Source organism: Bacillus rossius, chromosome 1 (genome assembly GCF_032445375.1).
Source record: "Bacillus rossius redtenbacheri isolate Brsri chromosome 1, Brsri_v3, whole genome shotgun sequence".
NCBI lineage: Eukaryota > Metazoa > Arthropoda > Insecta > Phasmatodea > Bacillidae > Bacillus > Bacillus rossius.
The window spans coordinates 346,542,604-346,557,321 of record NC_086330.1 but is presented as its reverse complement, the minus strand read 5'-3'; the positions used below and the strand labels follow the sequence as shown (position 1 = coordinate 346,557,321).

The following is a 14,718-nucleotide window of genomic DNA, read 5'->3' as shown; positions in this document are numbered from 1 at the left end:
CAAAGATATGTTAACACTGTAGGTAAACAGTTACTTTCCAATCTAGAAAAAAATGTAAATTAATTCTAATAAATTAATAAATGCAAAGAAATATTAATATATAACTGTCTGGGCTCAATCGACATAATGGACTGTATAATTACTAATAATCACAAACTTCTACTGTCGTGCACGGCCGACCTACCGAAGCGAAAAACAAACGAGAACCAACTAGTCACAAGATGGCGTGGGAGCAGCAGCGTCACGATTCCAACGCTGCGGGCGGGAAATTCAAATTCAATATTTACACCCGGCCTGAACATCCCGCCCACCTTGAAGTGTCCACAGTTCAAAACAAAGTTATTAACAACAACCACTAGTCACACTATGTACAGACCAACAACTCCATCCTCAAGAGTTACTGAATGGGGAGGGGACACAATTTCACTACAGGTCGAGTGAATGTGCCGTGAGGAGTGCGAACTTCTGCGACACGCACGACTCCATCCTTGCCAGGATACACCTTAACAATTCTGGCTACCCGCCAACGCAGTGGGGGCAGGTTTGAGTCCTTGAAGAGCACTAGCTGTCCTTCGGTCACATTCTTGTCTCCACTGATCCATTTTTTCTTCTGTTGGAGGTGATGCAGGTATTCTTGGTGCCATCGCTTCCAAAAGGATTGATGGATTTGTTGGACCAGGGACTATCGCTGTAACCTGTTCACAGGAGTCAAAGTAGTGTCGTTATCTGGGAGCACTTGTGGAGGCCCAAAGGTTAGGAAATGATTTGGGGTCAATGCAGATGTGTCATTGGGATCAGTTGACAGTGCGCACAGAGGTCGGGAATTTAGGGATACTTCCACCTGAGCCAACACGGTGCATAGTTCTTCATAGGTGAGCAGTTGCAGTCCTACAGACTTCTGTAGAAGGGATTTCACACTCTTAATCCCTGCCTCCCATAATCCGCCAAAGTGTGGAGCAGAGGGTGGATTGAAATGCCAGGTTGTCCCATTGGGAGCTGCAGTCTCAACAAAGAGTTTCTTCGTGGTGGCATCAGCCAGAAATCTTGCAAGATCAGTCAATTTACGATTTGCACCAACAAAATTTGTGCCACAGTCACTATATATGTGGGCACAGTATCCTCGTCGTGCAATGAAGCGTCGAAAAGCAGCGAGGAAGGCATCTGTAGATAGGTCAGATGCAAGCTCAATATGTATGGCCTTAGTGGTAAAGCACACAAACAGGCAGATATATGCTGAGAGAATTCGAGGTTTTCTTACCTTGGCCATGGTAATGGACAGGGGGCCACCATAATCAACACCGGTGTGGAGAAAGGGTTTAGCCTGAGACACTCTAGATGCTGGCAAACTAGCCATGACAGGTGAAACACTCTTTGGACGAGTTCTGAAGCATTTTAGGCACACTTTCAAGCGCCGGCGAATTAAATTCCTGGCACCTATTATCCAAAACTCTTGCTGGAGCAGTGACTGTACCGTAAGGGCACCTGGGTGCAGGAATTCCTGGTGGAGCTTGTCAATGAGGAGAACAGCTAGGCGACTGTTCTTAGGAAGTAGTATGGGATGTTTCTGATCCGACGGTAAGGCAGAATTCTGAAGCCGACCGCCCACTCGTAGAATACCATCACCATCCACAAAGGGTGTCAAACTCTGAATGGCGGGAGTGCATAACTGGTTGCGTGAGAGTCTGGAAAATTCCTCAGCGAAGTCAGTTTGTGTTTCCTTGATCAAGGTCTTAAATGCAGATTGCACTTCCTTAGCTTGTAGTGAACCCAGAATTCTTGTACAGTTCGGACGTGCATTATAGCTAAATCGAAGACACCAAGTCACTATTCTTTCTACTTTGCGCAGGCATGAGAATTTATCCATTAACGTAGCTAACGGAGATGACTCTATGACAGTGTGAAGAACCACAGACGAACGTTTCTCCGAGTGGGCTTCCTCAGATATCGTGATTGGGGAGACAGGCCAGTTTTCTTTGGGCTGACGAAGCCAAGGAGGGCCGGACCACCAAAGTGGATGCTCTACTAATTGTGCAGGAGTAAGGCCACGCGATGCACAGTCAGCAGGATTGTCTGCGCTAGAAACATGACGCCAGCAGTTTGAGGATGTATAATCCTGAATTTTGCTTACCCTATTGGCCACAAAGGTTTTCCATTGATGTGGGGATGCTTGGATCCAGGCCAAAACAACTGATGAGTCAGTCCAAGCATATACTTCTCGCATTGGCAACTCAAGGGAGCATGCTTCGATCAGAGTATGTAGGCAACGTGCCAAGAGGAGAGCTGCACATAGTTCAAGACGAGGGAGAGTCACTCGTTTCAAAGGGGCAACCTTGGATTTTGCAAGTAACAACTGGGTTGAAATTACACCTGAGGCGGACACCAGGCGCAGGTACACAACTGCAGCATATCCCTTCTCAGAGCTATCAGCAAAGCCATGTAGTTCGATAAGGGACTGAGGATGATGCTTGTTGATGCAACGAGGAATGGCAATGGCAGAACACAAAGACAGCTCACTTCTTATAATTTCCCATTTTGCTGCTATGTCGGATGGAACAGGACTATCCCATCCAATGTTTACTGACCACAGGCATTGCATCAGGTGCTTGGCTAGAAGCATCAAGGGCGACAACCACCCTAATGGGTCGAAAATGCGAGCTATTTCGGACAAAATCCCCCGCTTCGTGAGTACAAGTGATCGAAATTGGAAGTCATATGAAAAGGTTTCCTGAATCGGATTCCAGTGTAACCCTAATACCTTTACAGAGGAGCTATCATCAAATGAATATGTCTCAGAAGGGTGTAGTACAGCTTCTGGCGGTAGGTCATTGAGGAGTTCAGTAGAGTTGCTGGCGAACTTCCGCAGTTCAAAACCACCAAGCGAAAGTAACTGTTGGAGGTCTTTCCTCAGCCTTCGAGCTGACTGCAAATCATTGGTCCCTGTGACAATGTCATCAACGTAAGTGTTTTGTAACAGAGCTTTAGCAGCTAACGGGAGATCTCCCCCTTCATCCTCAGCCAGCTGATGTAGTGTGCGTAGAGCCAGGTAGGGAGCCGAACAAATGCCATATGTAACAGTATTCAATTTGTATGTCTGTACTGGTTGATCCTCACTTGCTCGCCACAGGATACACTGATAATTTCTGTGGTCGGGATGTACCAAAATTTGACGGTACATCTGTTTAATGTCAGCGGTAAATACAATTGTGGGAATCCGAAACTGCAGCAATACATTCACAATGTCACATTGAAGCTTAGGTCCGGTTAACAATGTGTCGTTGAGCGAATGTCCTGAGTTGGTCTTAGCAGACGCATCAAACACTACCCTTAATTTAGTGGTAGTGCTACTAGGTTTCTGAACACAATGATGAGGGATGAAGTATGACTTGGCCGGAACCTCGTGAGAACCAATAGGACTCATGTGTCCACTGGCTAGGTAATCATCCATGAAATCCACATATTGTTTCTTCACTTCCAGTTGTCGATTCAAACGGCGCTCTAAGGACTGAAAGCGACGAAGCGCTGAACTGTGCGAATCCCCTAGGTCTGGATTGGCGGTCTTGAAGGGCAATGTAACAACATATCTACCGGTTTCAAGTCGGGTGCATGTTTGGCTAAAAATGCTTTCACACTCCTTTTCGTCTGGCGTGGGAGTGAGCTTGACATCTGGCAGATCCTCCAGCTGCCACAAACGTTCTACAGCAGCATCTAGAGTTTAATTACACGAAGAAACAAACAGGGATGTAATTTCAGCAGTGGGCAAAAGAGTTTCAGTGGTGTTTGTTACTCTACCCATGAGTAACCATCCGAAGCTTGATTCTAAGGCAACAGGAGTGCCAGGAGGGCCCTCTATTTTCCTCCCTGTCAAGATATTTGGAATCAGTTCTGCGCCTATCAGCAAGTCAACAGAATCGGGAAAGGCATATGAAGGGTCTGCTAACCTCAAATGGTTTAGATGATGCCAATTGTTTGTTTTCAATGGTGATGATGGGATAAGACCTGTTAATTGAGGAAGGACTAGCATTTCTGTTGAGAAGTTAGGCCCTTCCTGTCCATTAGGTCTGATCAGACATGAAACAACTCCACGTGCTATTGTGAGTGGTGTTTGGGAAATACCCTGGAGAGGCTGTGATATCCTCCGTCGACGAAGTCCCAATCGATTAACGGCACCCTCAGAGATGAAGTTGGCTTGGCTTCCAGAGTCCAACAGTACTCTGAGCTGCTGAAATGCTCCCGACGTGTCTTGAGCTTCCACCAATGCTGTGGAGAGCAACACTGTGGTGTAAGTAGATCCTCCGGAGAATGAGGACAGGACCGATAGGTGTGTCACTGTCCACCGCAACCTCCTCATCAGGTGGCTCGTTGCTGACTTCTTTCTGCCGATGTTCAGTGTCTTCAAAATGCAGCAAGGAATGATGGCGAGAAGGACAATGACTACATGAAAGTGACGACGGGCATCTTTTCACAGTATGATGGGGCCTTAAACAGTTTATACACAATTTTTGATCCTTGACAAATGCGAATCTGTCCCTTGCGTTTCGTTTAGTGAAAACCGAACATTGGTACAGAGGGTGTTTTCCATTACACATACAGCAAGCTGAAGATGATGCAACAAAGTATGTGCCAGATGCATTGTGCCATTGACCTTGGGTTGTGCGGTTGATGACCTTTGAAGGCCCGGGTTTGGGATCCTGGCCACGCCCACTGACACCCACTGCTTCTACGGATCTGCACTGTTTTTCCAGGAATACCACAAAGTCTTGAAGTGCTGGTGTTTCCAACTCTTGAACACGCAACTCCCACAACCTTCGTAAATCTCCACTAAGACGCTTCTCAAGCAGATGAAGCAATAATAGGTCCCACTGATCTATCGGTAGTCCTAATGCTTGCAAAGCTGCCACATTCTCACCAATTATAGATAGAAAACTACGCAAGGTAGCCACTGAGGTCAAGGTGGCAACAGGAACCTGCAGTATGGCATCTAGGTGATGTGATATTATCAACCGCCGGTTATCGTATCTTCTCCCCAATAATGTCCATGCTACCTCAAAATTGTCACCTGTCAATGGCAGTGACTGCACTAATGACAGGGCCTCACCCTCCAAGGATAGCCTTAAGTATGCGAACCGTTCCACATTTGACAGGTCACGATTATCGAGAATAAGTGTTTGAAACAAGTTAGCGAAGTTGGTCCAAGAGGCTATTTTACCTGCAAAACATGGTAACTTAATTGAAGGTAGTGACACTCGCGGTGCAGATGAAGAACCTTTGGAGACCTGAGTCTGTTTTGAATCACATACTGCAGTGTCAAGGATTGACATTATGACATAGTAGCGGTCATAAAATTCATCTAACCTATTTGTGTGCTTGGCGAGGTCAAAATGTGGTTTGTCCTTGCACGTCAATTTGAGTGTCAAGTGATCCTGTTCAAAACCAAGTTTTAGGTCTGGTAGATCTCGACAGGTGGATATAAACAGTCCCCGCTGTGAGTTGTCAGTCTCAAACTTGTTGGCTAAGGCTGCGGCTCGTTTTAATCTGTTCTCAGCTCGCTCCAGTCGGCTAATGAGAACTTCTGCCTTTTCAGACATGACGTGCAAGAGATAAGAACACGTGCAAAAACATAAACAAATGGACGTGATCGACCACACAATTACAATCGATTAGTCGCCATCTCGAACAATCAATATAACTCGTACTGCAAGTGTTGACGTCACAGCTTCATCACCACGTCAATACATGTACATATATTTTATTATAATAAACAAAACACGTTTTCTTCTCCAAATATATATATATTTTTGTTTCTATGTCGATGTGCCTTCTTAAATGATCCAGGCAATACAACCACGATTCCACGGCGCACAAAGCCGGCACAACGCACGCGACCGAAAGACGACACAAGATGAGACGAAAACACGTAAACGACTAACAATTAATGTTGTAGGATCTTGTATCCGGCCCGGAGGACCAAATGTCTGGGCTCAATCGACATAATGGACTGTATAATTACTAATGTAATAATCACAAACTTCTACTGTCGCGCACGGCCGACCTACCGAAGCGAAAAACAAACGAGAACCAACTAGTCACAAGATGGCGTGGGAGCAGCAGCGTCACGATTCCAACGCTGCGGGCGGGAAATTCAAATTCAATATTTACACCCGGCCTGAACAATAACGTTAAAACTTTTGACATGATTTACTTATAAATAACTTAGGACTACATGACATTGTGCAGTAATCCTTACTTTTTGAAGGTTACAGATAAATAGTTCAACAAACATATAAGTGGCATTTCAATTGGAAATAGTAGTTTTTTCAGGACATTGTTTTTCGAATTAAAATAAAAAAACTTTATTTTTCTGCAATAATATTCATAAGTTTGTTTTGGTGTGGTAAAGCCTGAAGCAGGGTGCAACACACAGGCCTACATCACACTCAAGGCAGAAGTACCTGCTCTCTCTTCTTACCCTCTTGCCTTTATCGTCTCTCTTAGAGCAGCAAACCGTACATTGTCTTGTAGGAGTTTTCTTTTTCTTGGTTGGTGGAATAATTTCCGGGAAATGGCGCTCTGTCAACCTCAGTGGATTAGGGGTATTTCCTGGCCTTCCACCACGAGAAGAAAATTCTTGGGAGTGGTATTTCTCAAACATTTTTTCTACAACAAGTAGCCTGTATTCCAAATGAGCAAGACGGCCACCAGACTTCATGTACAAAACAAATGAGTTCCACAATGCCTGTTCAAGCAGGTGGGAAAAAAATTTTTTGTAAAATTTTTTCCCCCTTTTTCTGGGAATAGGGTAGTTGGCCAAATGTTGGTCCACTCGATCAACACCACCCATGGTCTGGTTATAATCTATAACGAGTTTGGGTTTCATTACCGTATCATTTCTTCTTTTCATATTTACCATCTCACTGTTGTGGATGGTCGAGAGTAAGCAGATATCCTTCTTATCTTGCCAGCGAATTACTGTTACCTTCCCACGTTGTGCTGCTACTATTTCCCCCTTCTTAGCTTCTTCTTGTTTTTCACACTGGGAGGCATATCTTTACGAGACAATTTCACAGTCCCATATGTGTCAGTCTTGGGAATAATCAGCATATCTGCCAGTTGTGGTGAGGTGTAAAAATTGTCGGTTGTGACACAGTAACCTTTGTCCAACAAAGGCTCTACCAGCGCAAGAACAATTTGAGAGGACACTTGAAGATTCTTGTTTTTACTTTCAAACACTGTTCCTTTTCCAGTATAAACAATAAAATTCCAAATATACCCCGACTTTGATTCACATAACATATATGTCTTTATGCCGAATCTCGCTCTTTTTTGGGGGATGTACTGAATCCACCCAAGTCGGCCTTTGTACAGCATTAGGCTCTCGTCAATAGTGATATCTCTATCAGGTGTGTACAATGCCATGAATTTTTCATTTAAAAATTTCAATACCGGCCAAATTTCATTTAGTTTGGGACAAGGGTGCTGTTCTGGGTCATATGAAGCATTGTCAAAGAAATGAAGATATTTTTTCAACATCACAAATCTCCGGTATGACATCATTCTTGGGAATATGGGCGTGCTCAACAATGGATTTTTACTCCAAAAAAGTCTTTGTTCTGGCTTATTTACAATACTTTGCAAAATTGTTACAGCAAAAAATGTTCGAATTTCATTATTTGTGGTTGGATGCCACTGAGACCTAAGTGGAGAATTGGCTGGTTTATTTTGAAGGTACTGATCTGCATACAAATTTGTCTCTTTTGTAATCAAGCTTATCAAATCGTCATCGAAAATTTGTTCAAAAAACTGCAAGATATCTGCGGATGGATCAACTTCAAAATTTAGTTTTGAGTCAGACATAAAATTGAATCTCGGAGGAGAATGAGGTAGCTCACCTTCGGTGTTTACTTCACACCATACCTGAACATCAGCCAAATCAAGTGTTTCAGCATCTATTTCTTCACTAATTGCACTTGAAAATGACGATTCACTACCTGAACTACTGTCAAAATCGTTTGAATCACTGTCACTTTCCATGGTAAAATTGAGAAAAAATTATTTACCGGTACATCAAAAATACTATGTAATGCTCACGAAAAAGGTATTTATCATGTCTATTTGCCACAATTATATATATAACTAGCTGACCCGGCAAACGTTGTTTTGCCATATAAATTATTTCTAAGGAATTTATAGCTGCAGTACCTGGCGTTGCCCGGGCTGAATACATGATGAAGGGTACCTTTTTCGAAATCAGATGTAGTTAGTAATTGTCTTCTTAATTTGAATGTCAAGTGTGCAAAATAATTTATATCACTTTCAGATCCCGACAGACGTTGCTCTGCCAGTTTATAGTTATTTACCTGGTCTGTATGTAATCTAGACTCTATAAAGTAATATAGAAAAAAGCTTAAAAATAAGAGATTACAAATATAGAAAAAATTCAATTATCTAGCTAATGCTCGACATGCATTGCAATGCCTCATTCAGCTATGTTTTGTAATATGTTTGAAGTAGTTACACATATACAAATCATCTATCCATCTCTCTAAACATATATTTATCTCTATCTACATCTTTATATATCTATGCATCTCTCTATCGCTATTTATCTCATTATATCTACATATTTACATATATACCTCACACTATCTCTATCTCTTCTATATATAAATCTCTATATAGCTATATACATCTATATATCTCTTTATCTAACCCATTTCATTCTCTATACCTCGCTCTATCTCAACTTATCTCTCTGTCTCTCTCTATCTCACTCTATATATATCACTCTATCTCTGACTCTCTTTTATATTTAAATAAATTATGTCATTAGTGTGCACTTATACAACAAAAACAGACGAATTACCGCTATATAATATGAAATAAACACATTTTTGAAACGATTTGTGCTCCAACTATTGCAAAATAGTTATACCGTCTCAGAAACCTTCACGGGCATGCGCATTACAACTCACCAAAATTGCATCGCAATTGGATGAATGGTATAGTAACGCATACGGCACAAACAAACGACAATTAAAGACATGACAAACGCATCAAACGATGGTGTGTTTAAAATTCAAGGCAACTAACTCTATCTATTGACGAAGTTAAGAACAAAACGGTTATGAGCGCCTTTATTTTGCTAGCCTCTGCGAGCTCCACTAAGCGGGCTGGTCTCACCAAGGAGAAAAATATGAATTTGCCAGACCTTACTATGTGTATGATCATGTGGCAGACATAAAGAAATGACACTCCCTCACTATTTGTATGTCTATGACCTATGATTTTTTCTGTTATAAAATGAAATTATCACTTTTTCACTCCCTTAGGGATGGAATTTCATATTAATATGTGGTCTATGTGTTAATCCAGGTAATGAGCTCGCTGTAGGCGGGGAAGGTTGATCAAGTGTTAATTGATCAGCTATCGACCGGGGTTGAAAAATATAAAATTCTATTAAAAATTAGGGGTTGGGGGTAGAAGGGTGAAAATTTAGGGTTGTGTGTATTTTTTAATGCCACATTATAAAAAAAAAAATTTTCTCCAAAAATTAAAAAAAAAAAATTTAGGGGTGGACTACCCCTAACATTTAGGGGGATGAAAAATAGATGTTGGCCGATTCTCATAGATACCGGATAAGCACAAAAAATTTCATCAAAATCGGTCAAGCCGTTTCGGAGGAGTATGGCAACGAAAACTGTGACACGAGAATTTTATATATTAGATTTACAGGCAGAAAATGTACTACAAACTGCACAAAAGTTAATATAATAACTCACCTTCCCTAAAATTAATTATTTCCGCGAACGTAATATAAACATGCAAGCAAACAGTGCAATACCTAATAAGCACAGCCGAAAAAATAGCGGGAGTTATCTGCTACTGTCTGCTATCGGATACATGCTGCTATCTGTAGGATATTGAATAACTATTCACTCTGTATACGCTAGTGTGATCTGTTAGGAGACAGAGCAACTAAATAAGGCCAAATAATCACCGCGGTAAATGATGTTGCTTTCCATGTTCAAAACAAGTGCTGCTATCTAGCGAGGAAACGTAGAAACACATTTCAATATACGCTTAGGCTGCTATCTGGCGAATAAAGAGTAAACTAATTTCATAAAGAAAAGGAGAACGAATTATCTCGGGGAAAATAAAATTTTACACACACAATTTTGCTGAACCCGAGTTATCTCGGGCAGATTTTTTTAGGAACTCTTTGTTATCCCGAGTTAACTCGGGCAAATGCATTAAGAGGTTAAAACATAGTGAAAAGTAACGTTTATAGTCGCCAATGAACATTTTAAATCGCAAAATATACATATTTTATAACATGAAAAGTTGCTTTTAGTTCTAAACATGTAATAATTTAAGCCTAAGCGTGTAAAAGTACGAGTCATTATAGCAGGAGACAATCTAAAATGCACGAGGGAAAAACGTAAACTCACGAATGGCTGCTTGTAAGTTCTGATACTGTATTTATGTCACAACTTAGCCGAAATACTGGTACGAGACATAAACTTCACAAGATAAAATGAGCTTAGTCTTGGTAACTGTTTTATACGTCTTTTATAATTTCGGAAGTATTGTACAGTTGACGCATATTTTTTAAACTAACCATTTATTTCTGAGGATCGTAAATAATTAATTATTGGTATCAAGACATCACGATAAACGTAAACTTGAACATGTCACGGCAGCGAGAAAACTGGTGCGTATACCAATAAACTGGTATTAGAACTGGAAAAAAATTGGTACACGGGAGGTGGAGCTTATATTTTTTTCCGCTAAGCTCGCATCTATTCGCTGGCTGCTGATGGCAGGTGATGAGTCTGGGCGGAGCATAGAGTGCGCATGCGCCGCCGCGTCGTTACAGCAGCTGACCGAGTACAATGACCTTTCTCCGCGTACGGCGAGCAATTGGCAGTAAATTTTCATCAATTTGCGGCCTTTTTTTTTTTTAATTTTTTTACTGTGAGCAATGTGTATGTAGCCCATATTTGTTATAAACCCTGCCGGTTGCAACTGTATTTATAATTTGGAGAGGCAAATAATCTACTTGAACAGCCAAAAAAGCAAGCAGAAGAAAATTTCAGATATTTTTGTTAGGAAGTAATCAGAAAAACATTTTGCTTTCATTTTTTTTTTATTTTTGTCAAATGTGATAAATTAATAATTGATTAAATACTAAAGTAAAATTTGTTGGTAGTGTGTTTGTACCTGCATTATAGTATGTGCTATTAAACAAAAGGAAAAAAATTCTAAATAAGGTAAACTACTTCTTTTTATACTTTTCCCTTTTTTTTTACACTTTCCTGCTTTTTACACTTTTTTACTTTGTCCCCATGAAAAGTGCAAATAAGGGGTTTTGCTGTATTTCTTACACTAATTTTGAGGTTGAAATATTTTTTCAAAATCTAAGAGTGAAGTCCTCATCTATTGAAGGTCCGCATCTACTGAATTTTTTTGTCGGTCCCCTGAAAAACGATAGATAGAGGTTTGACTGTACTCTTGTACTGTATACTAATTTTTCTCTGGTATTCATGTTAAAACTGGCCTATATAAAGTATGGTGATCTGATCAGACATTATTGCTAATTTAACATGGCTGTGGTCACGCACGTCAGATTAAAGACCTTGTTAATGCATCCTAGAGCAGAAAGGTTCATACTGTGTGAATAACAAAGGAGCGCAACAGGCGGGCTCCAGTGAGGGACCATTGCGTCGCAGGTGGTCCCGGGCACGGTGTCCCCGCAACACGCCCCGAGCCAGGCCGTGATGTGGGCCGTGACGAGCATGGCGGCGGTGCCCCCGGGGAGCATCCTCATCAACCCGGACACTGGCCAGCCGTACCTCAACTCGGACGGCACCGTGTACCACTACGACCCCGCCAACCCGCCCAAGGTGCTGGCGGAGGAGCAGAGTCCCCCCCCTGCCTCCCCGCCTCACCAGTCCACCAAAGGTTGGTTCCAGTCTTCCTTAAAATATATACACTTTTACATGTATAATGTATAGGCAAAAAATTTGTTTGTGGTAAATTGTGATACAACCAAAATAACATTGAAAGACATGTCGTTACACCATATATAACTGAAATTATAGTTAATACACCGTATAGCACCAATATACAATAAAAAATCATGACATATTATTAGCTTTTTAACAATCCTGAACTCAAATCACCAATTATTTAGCTTTTATATATATATATATATATATATATATATATATATATATATATATATATATAATATCCTTTTCATTTACAACCAAACGATTAGACCAAATGGATACGAAAAATTTTTATTTTTAACTTTGTTTTATCTTGCAACACTTACAAATTAGTTTGTCTATTACTGAGATTGGAAAAATATTTTCATAATAAGTGCTTAGAAAAATTAAATTGTCATATTTATTTATGCATGCATTAATGAATACATTTTTTTTCTGGGATATACATAATTTTTGTTTATATAAATTTTTAAGTTACACCTATATCTCGTGATTTGAACACTGAAGTTTTCAGGAAATAAAACCATTAAATATTGTCTCAATATGTAACACTAAAAATAGTGTTTTTGAGTTCTAATTTTTTTTGTCTGTTTGCTTTTCTTAAGTGTTTGTAGTGATGGGTCGAGACTCGAAAAATCGAGCGAGTCGAGTCGAGCCGGCGAAACTAAACTCGACTCGAAAACCGAGTTGATTAAGATCGTGTCCTCGAGTCTCGTCAAAGTTTAGTTTTTGGCTCGACCATAATGTTGCACAATTTCCAATAGTGAAGGTAGGTACTTATCCGAAACCATGCACTTTAAAATAAAATAAAATGTATTATTTAGGCCTACCTAGTGGAAAACCTCTGATCCAACACTGAAAACCTTGAAAACGAAGTCGGAAGATTATTTATTTTCGATCGTGTGTAACCGCAAACAGTGTATCCCATCCTTCAATATGCACTTAATATTTATAACTGCAACAAAATACCTTTATTTAACTATAACGGAATTTAAAAAATGTTCTCTAGATTCAGTCATGAACAAGACCACGTTAATATTTGGGCAGCTTTGGAAGTAAATAATATTTACTACTAAGCACTAGATAGCCGCCATTTTAACTCCGGGCCAATGGCCTACGTAAGTCATCATACAGCCAGGGAATGTTGCCACTTTGGCAAATTGATATCAACAATAATTGAAATCTCCAACCAGTTTTCCATGGCCGAACGGAAAATTGAGGCTGCTGAAGTTTATGTTTACACTTGAGTTTGCATCGCCGGCGTCGTATTAATCATAAACGGTTTAGTATTAGTGGAATAGATATGTTTGTACGGCCTGGGACGTCAAAAAGTGACGAATAGAAATCAAAAGCAGAGATTTGGGAATTTTTTGAAAAATTTGAACATCAGACAGCTAAATGCAAGTGCTGCAAAAAATACAAGATTCAGTCATCATCAAATTCACGTCTGATTCGTCACTTGGATGTGCATTTTCACTTAAAGCGTCAGTATGAAGATTAAAAAAAAATACAAAAATCAAAATGTGTAGGGAAACCTTCAATAATTCAAAGTTTTCATATTTAATTACATATATTATATTGAGAAATATTTAACTTATATTTATTTCGCTCATCATTCTGCCACTTGAACCTCGCTAAGTTTGACTCATCTCAACAAATTTCCATGAGTTTGGCTCGAGTTCGACTCGAAGACAAATTTCTATGAGTTCGACTCGAGCCCGACTCGAAGATAAATTTCTTTGTTTAACTCGAACTCGACTCGATGCTGAAATAGGGTGACTCGACCCATCACTAAGTGTTTGCATTGTTAATATAGCATTTTTGTAGATGATCAGCATTTCAATAATTCTCAAATTTGTGATTGGAAAGGTTGTGTCCAAATTTGTTGCAAGAAGCCCTTGTACACTTTCTATTGGTCCCTTCTAGTGTTACGATTCTTTGTCCCTTTTTCCACCTGTGCTTTGATTAGTCCCAAGTATCTTACAATTGTAGTACCTTCAACTTTTCACTTTTTTTCCTTACTTAGAATATCACCATCCAAAAATTAAAAATAAACCGAAAATAGCATAAAAAATGTGTTTAAACCTGTATAATTGGAAAATAACAGTTTATATTAACGAAATCTTAATTTCTGTGAGCAGATGTGTGAATTATCTTTAAAACGATACCCCACAAGTACGGATGCGATCACCGATTGCGTCAAAATAACCAGAATACCCTATCACGCCACGTAAGTATAGCATCTCAGCCCGCAATCGATTACTCGATTTGGCCCGCGGCCGACGCAGCATTGTCCTGCTATCTATTGTCGACGCGGGCTGTCTGCTGGCGGCCATGTTGGTTCGGGATGTTGCTAACAGGTGGTGCTAGTGTAGCGCGACGATTTAATTCCTTACAAAAAAGCAGGAGTGCGGCAACGTACGTACGCCTCAAACTAAATAGTCGCTGGAAAACTATACTTTTTTCATTTAAAGAAACCTGTAAAAATTTTTTTTGATAATAAATTTGGGATAAAACTCAAACCAACACCACCCCTTTCCCGGACAGATACCCCAACAACTGACCGAAACAAAAGTTACAAGAAAACTGTCTTAGCGATTCGGAAATATATACGGTAGTGCCAACTATTTGTCAGATAGTAAAATTAATAACGTGACGTGTTAGTAAACGTGTCACGACTGAAATAATTCCAAACAAGTTTATAAATATT

The 14,718-nt window shown here is 40.2% G+C and overlaps 1 protein-coding gene across 12 annotated transcripts in view; it reads left to right on the top strand.

Annotated features, from left to right (window-relative positions):
* The window catches only part of LOC134528179 (cAMP-regulated phosphoprotein 21), a 183,065-nt gene that overhangs the window by 113,275 nt on the left and 55,072 nt on the right, over positions 1-14,718 (top strand). For all 12 annotated transcript variants that reach the window (XM_063361557.1, XM_063361560.1, XM_063361558.1 and 9 more), the window contains one exon: positions 11,727-11,958. In XM_063361557.1, coding sequence (XP_063217627.1) covers positions 11,727-11,958 — 232 coding nt within the window. The remainder of the gene's footprint in view (positions 1-11,726; positions 11,959-14,718) is intronic.